The sequence below is a fragment of the Bufo gargarizans genome, chromosome 5, assembly GCF_014858855.1.
Source record: "Bufo gargarizans isolate SCDJY-AF-19 chromosome 5, ASM1485885v1, whole genome shotgun sequence".
NCBI lineage: Eukaryota > Metazoa > Chordata > Amphibia > Anura > Bufonidae > Bufo > Bufo gargarizans.
The window spans coordinates 70,042,667-70,059,351 of NC_058084.1; the positions used below are offsets into that span (position 1 = coordinate 70,042,667).

General features: G+C 41.1%; 1 protein-coding gene across 2 annotated transcripts in view; it reads left to right on the forward strand.

Moving 5' to 3' along the window:
• The window catches only part of LOC122939589 (polyamine-modulated factor 1-binding protein 1-like), a 340,683-nt gene that overhangs the window by 204,717 nt on the left and 119,281 nt on the right, over positions 1-16,685 (forward strand). For both annotated transcript variants that reach the window (XM_044295697.1, XM_044295698.1), the window contains exon 19: positions 5,719-5,781. In XM_044295697.1, coding sequence (XP_044151632.1) covers positions 5,719-5,781 — 63 coding nt within the window. The remainder of the gene's footprint in view (positions 1-5,718; positions 5,782-16,685) is intronic.

Below are 16,685 nucleotides of genomic sequence, written 5' to 3' on the forward strand. Positions count from 1 at the left end.
TCTTAAGGTTAATATGAGATGAGCGCTTTTTAGGAAGCAGCAATACCGATTCCTCTATTTGACTTGACGCTCAAGGCAGAGCTCCTAGTTCTTAGCAGAGCATGATCTGTCCTGCCAGAAATGTATCATTTATTTATTTATTTTGTGTTAAATATTGTTTTATCACAACATTTAGCTTTGTTCACTTTTTTTATACCTTTAACATTGAGTTTAGTGGCTGATTTACCTACTGTAGCCTTTAATTCATTTGCAACAGAGATTCAAAGATCTTTTGACTAGTCTTGCAGAGCAGGCATCCGCTGCTTTTCCTGTACTATACCACTATAGCTTTTAGCCATTTCTTCCTTTTTCACATGGAGAGGGCACTATATAAACCTCTTCCTAATACGGTCCTGTACATGGAAGAATGCCGCCTCATTTTTTTGGCTACTTGATTTGCAATTAAATAACAATCTGTAGTATTTCTTTTCCTTGCAACCCTTATACAGAGGCTTGTTCTACAGCTTTAATTAGTCTCCTGTCACGCAACACCTGCACTATGTATTCAGTAGGCTGTTTAATAACTGCTCATTGAGAATGGCTTGTCACAGCCTTAATAAAAGTTGATGGCGTATTTTTTTTTCTCATTTTTGATCTATTTCAGACAAGGCACTGTTCTCCATGTATTTTTAGTACCTGAAGGTTGACATTGGTTGCCTGTTGATTACCAGGGAGGTGAAGTGACAATACCTGACAATAGATATTCTGTCTTTACGTAATTGTTAGCGGTGGGCAACCTCAAGAGTGTGTGAGCATAGACATGTTTCATAAGCCCTAGATATGATTTTACCAAGCTATACCAAGTGGGACTTCAAAGGAGAATTGGGAGCAGTTTTCCTTCTGTATTATAGAACAGTTGTTTTGTCGAAACTGTATACAGTTATTACTACTATAGCTTCTATAGGATGCAGCTCCATAAATGTGCTACCGATTAACTGTTTTATTACATATAAGTACAACATAACTATCTATAAAGGGGTTGTTCACCTTCGAGGGTCTTTCAGGCAGACCCCATCACATGGCCGGATCTATGGATGGAAGTATACGTAATTGCTCCCTCTGCTGGGTTCCAGCTCGTTTGTTCGCCAAAATGTCGCTGCCTTGCTTCAGCCCCATGTGTTAACATCCTATTTGACACAGGTCACTTGGTTGCTTCAGCAGACAATTCCAGTGATGCATGGGGGATACGTCATTGCTGTGGATAATCATTGGCTGCCATAGCCACATTATGCGCAACAAACAGGATGTTAACACATCGAGGGGGGCAGGAGAGTAAAGGAGCTGGGGCAGGGAACAGCTAAGTGTGGGGGGGGGGGGTTCACAAAAATGCCCAGCCCCTTTAAAAAATGGCAATGGTCTGTTTTCTCCACTGGTCTGTGGGAGTAGTCAGTACCCAAGAATACTTCATATGTGGATAATAGGCATGCATGGGTTCCACACACAAAAGAAGCTCCACTTAAGACCTTGACACTTAAGCATCTGTCACTAGACAGACCTCTTCAATAAAGGGTATCTAGAAGACACTGATGGTATCATGCTTCAGCTGGTGCTAATGACAATTACAGTGCCTCTGGTCCTGATTGACTATGTCAAGACCGTGATCCCTTTTGGCACACAAGTGCCAGGACCATACGTAAGTGATGATTTTGACCAGATCTGGAGATGTAGTGCAATATCACCTACTGAAGTGCAATAAAGTGACTTCTTAGAGATGCTGCCTAGAAAACAGTGACAGGAGCACAGTTTACTTGGCAGAAAAGACTTCTGGACACAGAACATCCCCCATGCACCAAGGTAGCAAACAGAATAGGTGACCCGTGGTATTGCTTAGAGGTCCTCTACACTATTGTGAGGTGGTAAAAGGGCAATAAGAAGATATACTACCATCCGCTATCCCTTCTGTTATTTATGGTGTAATGTGAGCCACTTTTCTGGTGCCTATCATCGATGGTAAATGAGTTGGACCGTGAAGGTCCTGCCTCCTACTGCCCCTTTTTAGAAATGTGCTGAGGGTGTCAGAAAAAAATGCGTAATTTTGTCACAAACGGGACTTGCATCAACATTTGCCACCCAACATGGGTATAGAAGCTTGATAAATCTCCCTTGTGGTGTTTTTGTATGTTCCTGAGCAGATTAATGTTATTCACACACACTTCTGAGCTTTCTTTCAGAAATCACAGTTACATCAGTGTCAGAGGAAATGGAGATAAGACGCAGAATACAGTATTGAGAGTAGAAAGGAGTGGAGAAAGCTTGCATCATGGGAAATGCCCCTGAGCTCTGAACTAGAAGCTCCACGAGCAGACCTGTCCAAGAGAGGAAGTCTTAAGAACAGAAGCAGCAATTCACATATCAGCCAGCAGCAGAGTGAATATCTCTTCACAGATTCTGTACAAATCTAAAACCTCATTTTTTTTATATACACCATTGGATTCATACACTTTAATTTCTTTCATTGGTTTCACAGAATAGCAGGCCTGCATATGGAGAGAAGACTATTTACAGTTTTTTAGTCTTATTAAAGGGGTTATCCTCCGAACAGCGTTCCTATGCAGTGAATGGAGCATTTAAAATGAAGAATTATTGGAGTTTACATGCAATACAAATATTATAATTTTTTTTCTGTACATTGCATTTTTCTTTTGGGTAGCGCCCCCTGCTATTTATCCTTCTGGTCCACCCTTCATTCAGTGGTGGTCTAACATGCTCCGTAGCTTTCCTGCTCCCTTCCACCACTCCTCAGTGCTGGTGTAGTGATCTCATAGTGAAGTGACACCTTTCAATCATCTACTCCTACTTCGAAACCCATAGAAATATATACTGTGTCTATATCTGTCTAGACAGTGGAGACAAAAAAGTTATGGATATGGGGCACGGTTGCCAGCCATCCAGAAAAAACAGACAACGTTTTTCTGCGTCCGTGAAAAAGTGTGCAGTGAATTGAGCTATAGGCCTGTATTACTGATAGTCTTTAATTCATTCATTAGGGTTTTCCAATTTTTCCGTAATTTTTATTTTTTTGCCTGTCCATGATTTTGGGATAAGTTCATAAAAAAACTAAAATTGTAGTTGTCAACCCTGATGTGGGAGCATTACCTACTATATGTATCTCTGAATCTATAAGTGAGGGACTGTTTTCTATGCAGGAGAGGAAGTGGTTATCGAGAGCTAATTGCAATCCATCCTGGGAGATTTTTGGGCAGAGCAGTCCATTTCAACTAGCCTATGCTTTAGCACTGATCAGCCTGATCTCTCTGGTTCATGAGTAGAGTATCAGAGGTGCAGTAACTGAAAGGCGCCCACTGGCAGATCAGTAGGGGTTATGTATCTCTACAGATTTATATGGCCGTGGAAACTGGAGCGACAATGGCTGCCATTAGTAATCACCACCCAACAACCAAAGAAAGAAATACGTTGGAAACACCTTGATGTAATATTGAAATACTTTTCCGCTACAAATCAGAAAAGCTACAGTTAATAAATATTTTATGTTCAAGGCGTACAGCACAGCACAAGTTTAGTCTCTTCTACCAGGCGCCAAGAGATGAAAGCTGATTATTAGGTAGATGAAAAATACTTCCCCTATTCTACTCTCTGTACATTTGTAAAGATCTCGGGATTGCTAAAGCATTTGCAGATAGCATATACTTATTAGAGCTTATAAGCCTGCCCCGGCGAAGCTCATACAGAGCAGTGTAAATGACAGTGTGGATTTCTGTCAATCAACCAGCGACTGATTACTCAAATTGCAGCCTGCACATAATATTTATATAAGCTATAATGTACTTCCAGCCAACAGTAATGAGGCCGTAATGATACACAGCATTTTGTATGCCTTATAAACAGCAAGACATAAAGCCGAGCGGTTCATAGACAGAGCAGAAAGATGCTGCCATGTCTGTAATTTGGCCAGATTTTGGTAAATCAGTAATTATACAATTGGGCTCGTATTTGAAGAAAAGGGGCTTTGAGTGGCAAGTTCTGCACGGTGGATATGAATGATGGATCTCTTTGTGTGCTTTAGATTTACACTTTAGATTTACGCCGTGGTCTCGATTTTGATTTCTTAATGTAGGCAAATAAAATGTGAATAGAAAGTAAAATATAAATTAGCACTTCTCGAAACGTATAAACAAGCCGAATGATATTATATAGTATGCAGGGATACATTGTAGTCCAGATCTATGGAATTCCGTGATCTTGATTGAAAGGGTTAATTACGCTTTGTATGTAGATCTAGCGTGCGGCCGGTCCCATGCTGCTGTTTCCCACTGGGCCTGTGTATACACTAGGTCTCAGGCATGTCCATTTGTTGTTGCAGAACATTATTACATCACTATGGACAAATTCACATCAGTCTGCGGTGGTCAGACAAAGCGGTCAAATGACATGAGGTTGTTATGCTTCAGATGCGGCCTCCTGTTGTGTGCGAAGACTGAAGGAGGACATATGAGGCATGTTATGATCACAGGAATTGTCCTCGATTAGCAACAGGGACTGGCCAAAAACAACAATAATCTAGTCCCATGGGCTGTGTCTGCGGCAAATCCACAGTGTTTTACAGTATCAGGCAAAGCTGGGGACATTTTTACAAAATCTCCTCCCCCACACTGCAAAAAATAATCCACAGTGTAAATTGGAAGGGACACTTCCATCAGAAAGCTCAATATTCATGCAAAAAATAATAATTCAAGAATTTTTGGCTGTTTTTCATTTTTCATTTGGGCAGTACTATACGATTGAAAATTAAATACAAAATGTTGTCCTTCAGCACAGAGATAAAACTCCTATGTAGAAAGGGTTCCCATGGCTTAGTTTCCTACTGCTGTAAAGAAAATATGTTATTTGCTAGTAAAATAGTAGCTGAGTAGAATAGAGATAACAGTATAAGAGTCTATTGTTCTCCTGATAGACCTAGAAAAGATGTCCACAGAAGAGCATTTTACTTATCAGTGTAATGTGCTAATTAAGTCACTTATCTCATTCCCTCTATGGTCAGAGTGAATGGTCTGACTGAGAAAGGCAAGTGAGGCTGTTTGCCATGATAAACGTCCAAACAAAGGAGGGAGTTAAAAAGCCTGGACAGGAAATAGAATGCTTGAAATTACTTTAAAAAAACTATCCAGAAAAATACTTCACCGGTTTTTGTCTAAAAAAATAAATACATAGAACATTCACATATTAAAAGTTAAGGTTATGTCCCTTTAAAAACACCCCACGTGGCCACACCCTCAAACCATTAAAGCATTTGAAGTGTCATCCATGCCCCCAAAAGCAGCGACTGTAATAGAAAATAAAGCTCCATGTTGTATTGCATAATTTTAAGTTTTATTTCCTATTATGATTTGAAACAGACCCCAAAAAATTCTAAGTTAAAATAATCTTTGGATGAGAAACTAAAATACATATAACTTTTATCATCAAACCCGTTTTAATATGAAAACATTTTCTGCATGGTCAACCGTATTAATTATTGCTCAATTCTGCAAATATGACTTATTCCTATACCTATTCTTTGTATTAAATGGCAAAAGTGCTTCATGTCTCAGTGGGGTACAGATCATTTTAGTTTGTGTACCCTGGTGCCTTTATGTGCATGTCACAATGTGTGTTTTAATGTGTTTGTATACTTGTAATATTAGCTTGCCTTCTGTGCTAATTGATCTCTCTTTCTCTCAGGTGGCAAACTTGCAAAATGAACTGAAAACCACAGAAAATAAATACATTACTGCACAGAGGGAGGTAAGTTCAAAGAAACAAAACTTTGCTATTTCTAATGGTTTTCTGTAATCTAAATGGTCTATTTTCTGTGTATTTCAAAATGAAGTACAGTACATTACATATGTAACAATCATCATCAATGCAAACATTTACACAAGAGACAATGATGTGATCTGGTAATACATATCCTTGCTAGTTATATTCTTATTAGGGTATTTTCACACTTGCGTTAAACTTGATCCGCAACCGGATCAGTCTACAAATGGTATCCGTTTGCATACAGATTGCCAGATCCGGCAGGCAGTTCCGGCGAAATCCAACAACGCAAGTGTGAAAGTACCCTTAAACTTACTGAATTATGAAATACTTGTTTAGTAATTAGAACTTTACATACACATCTATGCTGCACATCTGTGGTACTCTGATGCATTACATTTTTTTATGCTGGGGCTTCTCCACCTAGAACCTGGTGCCAGCTGATCTTTATCAGTAGTGGGACTCCATGGCCAAGTTAATGTATAAAATGTTATATACATGTGCACACACATGCCATATTTTTTTTAATATATATAACGCACCGGACTATAAGATAGCATTTCGAGGAGGAAAAATAAGAGAAAAAATATATATTTTTCATCAGACCTCTGAGAAGATCCCCAAATCAAATCCCCATTCTTCATCAGACCCCCCCAAGCTCCACCAGGCTCGGTCAGACCCCTTCTTAACCTCAGCTTCCCATCAGAGCTCCAAGCCTCCATTAATGTCAGATCAGACCCCCCCCCCCCAACCTCTTTACCCTCAGATTAGACCCCCTCATTAGATTCAGATCAGACCCGCAATCAAACTCCGATCGGAGCCCCAGCCCTAATCAGCCTCAGATGGTTCCCCATCAGCCTCAGATCAGACCCCACCAGTCCCACTCAGCCTCAGATATGAGCCCCCATTAGACTCACCAGATCAGACACCCAATCAAATCCTATCAGCCTCTGATTGGAACCACATCCCCTCTCAGCCTCAGATCTCACTCCCAGCCCCATCAGACCTCAAAAATGTATAAAATAAATAAACTCTTACCAACGCTTATCCAGGACTCACAGTACCACTTCTTCCGGGACACGGAAACAGACCACTGGAAGTGAGTACAGCCACCGCAGCGCTGCCCTTGCCTCCCGCATGCTAATGACCTCTTCCATAATGGAAATCAGACTATAAGATGCACTGACACTTTCCCCCCATTTTTTGGTGGGGTGCGTCTTATAGTCCAGTCCGGAAAATATGGTGTGTGTGTAAAAGTTAAGAACCTTTCATTTGTTTTTTCACACTGTAAGTTACGGTCTTGTGTTAAACTTAAAAAAAAAAAAATTTAAAAAATTTAGCACGAACCTAAGTAGTCAGACTCTTTGCTATGACACTAAAAATTTTGCTCTGGGTGCCTCCCATTTCTCTTGATCATCCTTGAGATGTTTTTTACACATTGATTACCACCAATTTGGTTGATTTAACATGATTTGGATAGACACACCCCATCTATAAATGGTCTTACAACTTAGGCTACTTTCACACTATCATTTTGGCTTTCCGTTTCTGCGATCCGTCATGGGCTTTCAGAAGCGGTCCAAAATGGATCAATTTTGCCCTATTGCATTCTGAATGGAAAAGGATCCGCTCAGAATGCATCAGTTTGCCTCCGTTCAGTCACCATTCTGCTCTGGAGGCAGACACCAAACACATTTTCTGTCCGCCATGTGGTACGGAGCAAGACGTATCCGTCCTGACACACAATGTAAGTCAATGGGGCGGATCTGTTTTCTCTGACAATACATGACAAATCCGTCATGGCTATAGAAGAAATATTACAACCAGATCCGTTCATAACGGATGGATGCGGTTGTGTTATTGTAACAGAAGTGTTTTTGCAGATCCATGACGTATCAGCAAAAAACGCTAATGTGAAAGTAGCCTTACAATGCACCTCAGAGCCACGAGTTAAAAAGAATTGCCCGTAGACCTCAGTGACAGGATTGAGTGGAGGCACAGATCTGTAGAAGGGTCCAAACATTTCTGCTGCACTGAAAGCTCTCAAGAGCACAATGGGCTCCATAATTCTTAAATGGAAGACTTTTGGAACCACCAGGCTCTTCCTAGAGCTGGCATTTCCACCAAACTAAGTAGTTGTGGGTGAAAGGCCTTTGTAAGGGAGGTCACACTGGCTGAGTTCTAAAGATTCCTATGTGCAGATTGGGGAACTTCCATTAGGTCAACAATCATTGCAGAACTCCATCAATCTGGGCTTAATTGCAGAGTGGCCTGAAACAAGTCTTTCCTTAGTAAATGACACATGAAATCCACCTGGAGTTTGCAAAAATCACCTAAAAATAGTTTAAAAAAAGATGTTCTGATGATAAAAAGATTGACCTTTTTTGGTCCTCCGTTCAGCCTGAGGGAGGATCTGCAGAGGAGAATGGCAGAAAATCTCCAAATCCAGGTGTGCAAACCTTGTGACATCATACCCAAGAAGACCGGAGGCTGCAGTGGCTGCCAAATGTGCTTCAGCTTAGTGGTCTGAATAAAGAGTGTGAATACTTATATCAGTGCAATATTTTAGTCTGTACATGCATGCCTGGAGGTGTGGCAACTCCAGGTTTGAATGTGCCTTGATTTTGATCTAATTGTAACATTCAGGTGCAACTGTGCGACAGCCTCCTCTCTCCTCCCATTGTATGTGTGATTTCACACTGGAGGTAACTGGGAGTTGTTCGTTGTGTGTCGGACCTTATGCCCCTGTAATAACCCATACAGCCCCTGTAATTGCCCATACGGCACAGGTAGGTTAGCGTTAGGTCCCGTTCCACTTTGAGATACCTTGACGGGGTGCGCGGGTTCCGGTATGTTCTTGATAGAATATATCGGCGAAAGTCTAATTTTAATATCAGTGCATGCATTTTCCATTGTAGTGCACAATTTTTTCTTTGTAAATGACCGCCCTTTGCCTTCAAAACAGCATCAGTTCTTCCAAGTACACTTGCACACAGTTTGTGAAGGAATTCAGCAGAGAGGTTGATACAGACATCTTAGAGAACTAACCACAGTTCTTCTGTGGATGTAGGCTTGCTCAAATCCTTCTGTCTCTTTAAATAATCCCAGACAGACTCGATGGTGTTGAGATCAGGGTTTTGTGGAGACCACATCATCAATTCCAGGACTCCTTGTTCTCCTTAGGCGGAAGATAGTTCTTAATGACTTTTACTGTATATTTGGGGTCGTTGTCCTGCTGCTGAATAAATTAGATTCGTGGAAGCAGGGGTGTATTGGCCATAGACCTTACAGGGAAATTTTCCAGTAGGCTGATGCCCAGGGGGCCGCCTGGGCCCTCCTCACGGTCGGCCAGTGGAAGTTTTGGGGAATTTATTTTGTGCTGCTCTGAGTATTTTGGGATAGACTGTGGCATTCTGCTCTGTTGGAGTGATATAATGTGCCACAATATTGTATTGCTGGCCCTGGCTTCTGTGTGCGTAATCTGCACGTTCGGCCCTCCCAGCAAAGCTTCTGATTAAATAACAGAATCTACAAGCTTGGGAGAAACACACAAGACCCAGCTATGGTCTCAAGCAATTTCCCAACTTTATTATCAAAGCAAACAGTTTTATAGGTAACGAAGACAAAGAAGGCACACGCCAAGGGGATTGAAATCGAAACTAGTAATTTTATTAGTTATTCATATTGGGCAATAATTTCGGACCATACTAACAGAATTTTAGTAGATAAAAAGCATGTGAAACATCTTATCTCAAGGTTAGCATTCTTTAGCAACATCATAGGAAAGACAGAAAGAACATTATCAGTCTGGCCTTAAAGCTACAGCTTACCACAGTTCAGACCATTTCCATCACATTTCCATTAATTTGGGCCCAACTTTTGGAGCCACTTTTAGTATTTTTTCCAGGGCCACTTTAACCTCCCAGTCTGCCCCTGTTTGAAAGCATTTTTACCCAAGCGTGCCTACAACCTTTGCTCAGTATTGTACAGATGTACCAGCCACATCATTCTGGATTCAGAACTCAGAGTGCCATTGTTCCCTACACAGCCGGACCAGGAAGATGCATATGAACCACCACAAAGCATGCACATGAATCTTCCATAAGCCTTGTGTATTAATTTATTGCGTCCAAACACAAATAATATCGATCTCATTTTCTTATCTCGTTTTCTTTAAAGGTGCTTTCAGCGATTTATTGCAATGTGGTGAAAAAGCTAATTTTACAGCAGAAAAATGATTTAAAAAATATATTGAACTTTGATGAATTTGTAGTTGGATAAACATATTAAGTCATTTCACCTTGCTATAATCTAATGAAACATCATAATAGGATGTATGTGTATACAAAAGCAATTTGGGGTCCGGCCATTCAGTTTGCATGCGATAATTGTATGTCAAAAGGAAACTCAACTTTGGAGTCGGAGAATTCATCACCAAGTCCCTTTAGATACAAAGATTATAATTTGCTTTTGAACATACTCACTAAATGAGATAATACTGGAGCTTTGAAATTTAAAAAGGAGATTGATATCTTCATTGAAAACCCTTGCCTAGAAGGGACAACTCTGGCTACAACATGGGTTTTATCAATAAATTATGATCCAATAATCCCGTTCCTTGATCCTTTGAAGATCCATCAACAGCTTGTCAAACTCTCAGAATGACTAATCATTTTAAATATGAATTCTTTATCCCATTCACCAGCATATTCTCCACGCCGTCCATGGAAACAAATTGATTACTGAGTTTTCCCCTTTCATCGGTTAGTACAGAAGCAGAACAATAAGGAATATCACCGTCCTACTCCTAGATAATTTTTTGAACCTGGTGTTATGTTGCTGCCAAAGTCATATTTTTAATTTTTATCGTACTACGCAGGGATACATTCTCTTTTTGCTCAGCCAATGCCTGAATCCTCTCATAGAAATGTATCTGCAGGGGACAAAGACCACTGCCAGCATCATCATTTTTCCTAGACTGCAATTTCTTTGATGTACCTAGTGAATATGTATGATGTCATCAGTCATCCAAGAAATGGCACATGCATGCATTTCAGGAGGTGGAAGAGTATTCTGTTTTTGAATCAAATCTTTTTTTATTTGACAAGATTACAAAACTGTATACAGTAAATATATTAAATATATTGTTATGTCTTAATACAGAGAAATAAACCTGTACAAGATATACATTGCGTATTGTAATTTTGTATATAATATAGCATATAACATACATGAAATACCCCCCCCCCCCCACCGTTTGTACTCACTCCAGCATGCATGCTGCTCTCTCCCTCTCCTAGAATCTAATGTGACTATTAGACAGCCATTTACTCCATAGTTTATCAAACTTTTGTGGGCACCCTCTTTTCGGGAATAAAACTTTCTCAAAGATCAGCATATTATTGACTTTGCCTATAAATTCTGCTAAGTGGGGGGGGGGGGGGGGCTAGTCTGTATCCAATGTAATGCAATCAGTTTCCTGGCTACATACAGCAATTTACCTACTGCGATCTTACTATACTCATCTGTCCCTATTTCAGAAACATAGCCCAGAATACATAATTTGGGGTCTCTGTCTACCCTAACTGCCATGTTTTGGTGTATGGTATCTATTACACCCAACCAGAACCTATCCAGACATTGACATCTCCATATCATGTGGATCAAATCCCCTGGTTCCATAGAACACCTCGGGCAACACTCATTAGTTCTGACCCCAATGTGTTTTAGAAATATTGGCGTTTCATGTACTCTATGAATGATGAAGAGTTGGAGGTAGCTTTCCCTGTTCACTCAATGAAGTCAACGGTATCGCCTCTAAAATATCCTCCCATTGTCCCTGCTCTATCTCTCCCACATCTTTCTCCCACTTTTTCATTTGAGTTAACGGATGAGAGCTCAAAAACTTATCCAGTAACAATGTATAGAGCATTGATAACAAACCTCTCTTTTCAATTCCTATAAGGATTAGATTTTGGGCCGTGTCTAATTTAACAATGAGGGTATCTTTTTTTCTTCATAGTGTCATACGCATGGTGTAACTGTAGGTATTGATAATACCTCGTTCAGGGAATCTGAAGTCAGCGCTTTAGTGTTCGTCTCCAAAGCGGAATGGAGACTGAACGGAGGCATTTTGAGCGGATCCTTTTCTATTCAGAATGCATTAGGGCAAAACTAATCAGTTTTGGACCGCTTGTGAGAGCCCCGAACGCATCTCACAAACGGAAAGCCAAAATGCAAGTGCGAAAGTAGTCTAAGGCCTATCAGAGGGACAATAACTGCCAGCATATGTTTTCCCTCTCCTTCCAGTATCCACATTAAGTCCTTCTTCCCCATTGTCTGCTGTAAAATCCGGCTAGTCATGTCTGTCAGTAAATAATCTTTCCATCCCTTAAAATGCTGACACTGTGGTGCTAAGTAGTAAATCCATGGATTGGGTACTGCCAACCCCCCCCATAGTTTTAGAATATTGTAATGCTTCAAGTTTGATCCTTGGCCAACCTCCTCTCCATATAAGTTCCCTAAAGATAGAGTTAATTTTATGGAATCTGTCCAGAGGCAGCCAGATCGGGGCGTTGTGGAGCACGTATAAAAGTTGTGGCATCATTACCATCTTCAGGAGATTTACTCTGCCCACTATGGACAGAAAAAGCTTACTTCATGCTTTGGCTTTTTTTCTAAACTGTACAAGCAGGGGTATAGGTTTAATTCTTCAAATTCCTTAGTCTTGGGTGAAATCTGGATTCCTAGATACTTAATATTATTTACACAGGGGATATTATAGGCTATGGCCATCTCAGACATCGTCTGATCATCTGAAGGCATCAATGCTGATTTTTGCCAGTTAATAGTTAGGCCTGACAGACATCCAAATGTCTGTTGACCAAACTTGTTCAACAGTGACATAGCTGCCGAGAGGGAAGACTTCGTATCCCCCAGGAATAAGAGAGTGTCATCAGCGTATGATGCAATTTTGTTATTTATCTGTCCATACTGGAAACCTTTCTTGTCTGGGGACTTACGCACTGCCGCCACCAAGGGCTCAATTGTTATGGCAAAGAGAAGGGGGAATAGTGGGCACCCCTGCCTAGTTCCCCTTGCCAGTTGGATGTAGTTAGACACCATTAGCCCTAATATGTGCCCTTGGGTTAGAGTAGAAGACCTGCACTCGCCTAATGAACCGCTGACTAAAGTCCATACATCTCAACGCCTCCCAGAGGTACCCCCCTACTCCACACCGTCGAAGGCCTTAGTGGCGTCAAGCGACAGAACGGCCCTATCTCCACAGTTGTCTGCTTGGATTTGTAAGCTAGTATATACTCTGTGGATGTTAATAGCTGTAGATTTCTGGGGCATAAAGCCTGTTTGGTCTGGATGAATTATGCTCAGTATAACCTTCGACAATCTTTTTGCCAGAACTTTGCTAGCAACTTAACATCTAACGTGAGTAGGGATATGGGCCTATGGGTCGGGGTTTCTTGGATCCTTCCATGGTTTTGGTATCACTACAATAAGTGCCTCCTGCATAGATGCTGGAAAACAGCCCACCTCCCATAAATAAAGACCTTCAGTAATTCTGGTAACAGTATATCCTGAAATCTCTTATGTCTCCACCGGAATGGCATCTGTACCCGGGGCTTTGTCAATGACAATGGGCGCCTCGAATTGGTCCCTTACCTCTTCCGAAAGTGTGGGTAATTCCACCCCCCTAAGGAATTGTAATACCTCCTCCTCAGAATTCAAATTTTTTGATGTATACACCGAGGAGTAGAATCTCTGTAATACACCTAGTATATCCTCTGTACTTGTGCAAGACCTCCTCTCGGGGTCCAACAGTTCCACAATACATGTTGGTCCTTGCTGGTCCCTTGAAACAACCAATAGTGTATGCCCTACGCTCTCACCTTCTGCAAATGTGCGTTGTTTATAAAAGGTGCGTTTTCTATCTGCTACCTTCAATAGGTGACATCTTAGCTGTTGTGCTTCTTTCAAAATCCTACTGGTGTCCTGAGAGAGTGCTATCCCAAATGCCTTCTCCGCCTCCTCAATTTCCTTGTGGACCCTGTCATCTGCTACTTTAGATCTAGTTTTATGTGCACTAATAGATTTAATTAGTAACCCCCTCAAATATGCTTTCATAGCATCCCAGACAGCATGAGGGGATGCCGTACCTGTATTAAAAGTTAAATATTCTTTGTGGAATTCAGTTATATGTGTCATGTCTCCCAAAATTTGTAACCAATTTGCATTACACTTCTATAATTTCGGCCCCACTTTAGCCCTCCTAAGGTCCAGCTCCACCTTTAGTACAGAATGATCCGATAGCTATCTGGAAGGTAATCAGAGGAATAAACAAATGGAAGCATTCCATCATTTACCCATGATAAATCTATCTGGGATAAAGAACCATATGTGGACGCGCTACAAGAATATTTACATTCTGTCGGGTGTCTCAGTCTCCATATATCCATTAATCCCACCTCTGTCATGATATTACACAATGCCAAACTTCCCTGGGATCTTCCATTTCCCTCCACCCTACATCTATCCATCCAGTGTGCAGTTGTAGTCTCCTGCCAGCATCCACGGAATTCCGCTGTATTCTGCCACAATCTCAAGGATCACTCTCAGCAGGGTCGATGCAAATGGAGCAGTAATATATAATGCTACCAGTAACATTTGAGTGCCCTCAATAGTGCAAAGTACACAAACGAATCTTCCGTCCTCATATAAATGTTCTTTAAAGGGAACCTGTCACTGGGATTTTGTGCATAGAGCCGAGGACATGGGTTGCTAGACAGCCACTAGCACATCTGCAATATCCAGTCATCATTGCTCTGTGTGCTTTTATTGTGTAAAAAAATAGATTTGATACATATGCAAATTACCCTGAGTTGAGTCCTGTACCTGAGATGAGTCAGGGACAGGACTCATCTCAGGTTAATTTGCATATGTATCAAATAGTTTTTTTTTTACACAATAAAAGCACACAGAGCTATGGGGACTGGATATTGCGGATGTGCTAGCGGCCATCTAGCACCCCATGGCCTCAGCTCTATGCACAAAATCCTGGTGACAGGTTTCCTTTAATGCATTCAAATCTGATATTTTTATGTACCAGTATGCTTACTCCCCTGGAATGTGAGGATAGCACCGCATGAGCACCATAGCCCACCCAAGACTTTCTCAGCCAATGCAATGTTTCTTTAGTTAAGTGCATTTCTTGTAGACAGCAAATAGCTGGCTGAAAGCGTGATACTTGAAGATGCCATGACTCTATCATGTATTAGCCATGCCCCTCACATTCCAACTAAGTATCCTAGTTATGTGTGTCATACTTTTGATATGAAACATAAAAGTGATCTTCCCCGATTTTTTTTTTTTATCTAAACCATATTGTATAGTCATGGGGAGAACCTTAACATGTTTACCCAGCATTAAGGGTAGATGCTGCCCCTATAGTCATTCCGGAGTAAGTACCCCCTCCCCCCAATCCCGCTCCCTTAATAACGGATCTGTTCCCACAGAAATCATTCTGAACTAACTCTTTCCTAGGGTTCTCTTTAACACAAATGCCCACCTTTTGAAGCATATTTAACCTTATAACTCTTAACCGCTCTTAGAAGACAGATATAAACTAAAAACGTTCCATGAGCTGCACTTTCTGTGCGGCACCTGAGGCGTTAATTGTACGGATCACAGCCCCCTGTAAGAGATCAGGGGCTGCCAGGCAGCAGGGGGCAGTCATGTACACAGTTCTTAGTATATTCTAATTTGAAGCGACCCCATCACTATGGGAACGCCGCTGTGTTAGAATATACTGTCGGATCTGAGTTTTCACGATGTAACTGAAATCTGATGGTATATTCTAACATAGAGGCGTTCCCATGGTGATGGGGACGCTTCAAGTTAAAATATACCATAGGATTACAGAAAACTCCGATAGGGACTCCTGACTTTACATTGAAAGTCAATGGGGGATGGATCCGTTTGCAATTGCACCATATTGTGTCAACGTCAAACGGGTCCGTCCTCATTGACTTGCATTGTAACTCAGGACGGATCGGTTTGGCTCCGCACGGCCAGGCGGACACCAAAACAACTTTTTTTTTTTTACTTTCCTTCATGTCTGGTGATCCTCCACAAATCAAGGAAGACACACGGAAGAAAAAACAGACAAGGAACAACGGAACCCCGTTTTGCAGACCGTGAAAAAATACTGTCGTGTGCATGAGGCCTTAATGTATGGTACTTCCCAGATCACATGCCTCCTAAATCCACTGTTCTCTGCCCCAGGTTTTATTTTACATGGTAGGCAGCAATTTTTGCAGTAAGTTTGCCAAAGAATAGCAGAGCAGACGGGGGTATTTGCTGCATTAACTTACAAATTGTAATAGAGGTTCATGCAGGTAGCTGTTAGTAAAGGCAGTCATTGAGAGGGGCAAGCTGCAAGCCCTAGCAGCATCAAACCTAAGGTACAGTACATCAGAGAGCTGGGCAAGACAGTGAAAATGACTAATAATTACTTCTACTACTACTTACTCTATAGTGGCATCATCTGCTGAGCATTCAGACACATAATTTTATATACAGTACAGACCAAAAGATTGGACACACCTTCTCATTCAAAGAGTTTTCTTTATTTTCATGACTATGAAAATTGTAGATTCACACTGAAGGCATCAAAACTATGAATTAACACGTGTGGAATTATATACATAACAAAAAAGTGAAACAACTGAAAATATGTCATATTCTAGGTTCTTCAAAGTAGCCACCTTTTGCTTTGATTACTGCTTTGCACACTCTTGGCATTCTCTTGATGAGCTTTAAGAGGTAGTCACCTGAAATGGTTTTCACTTCACAGGTGTGCCCTGTCAGGTTTAATA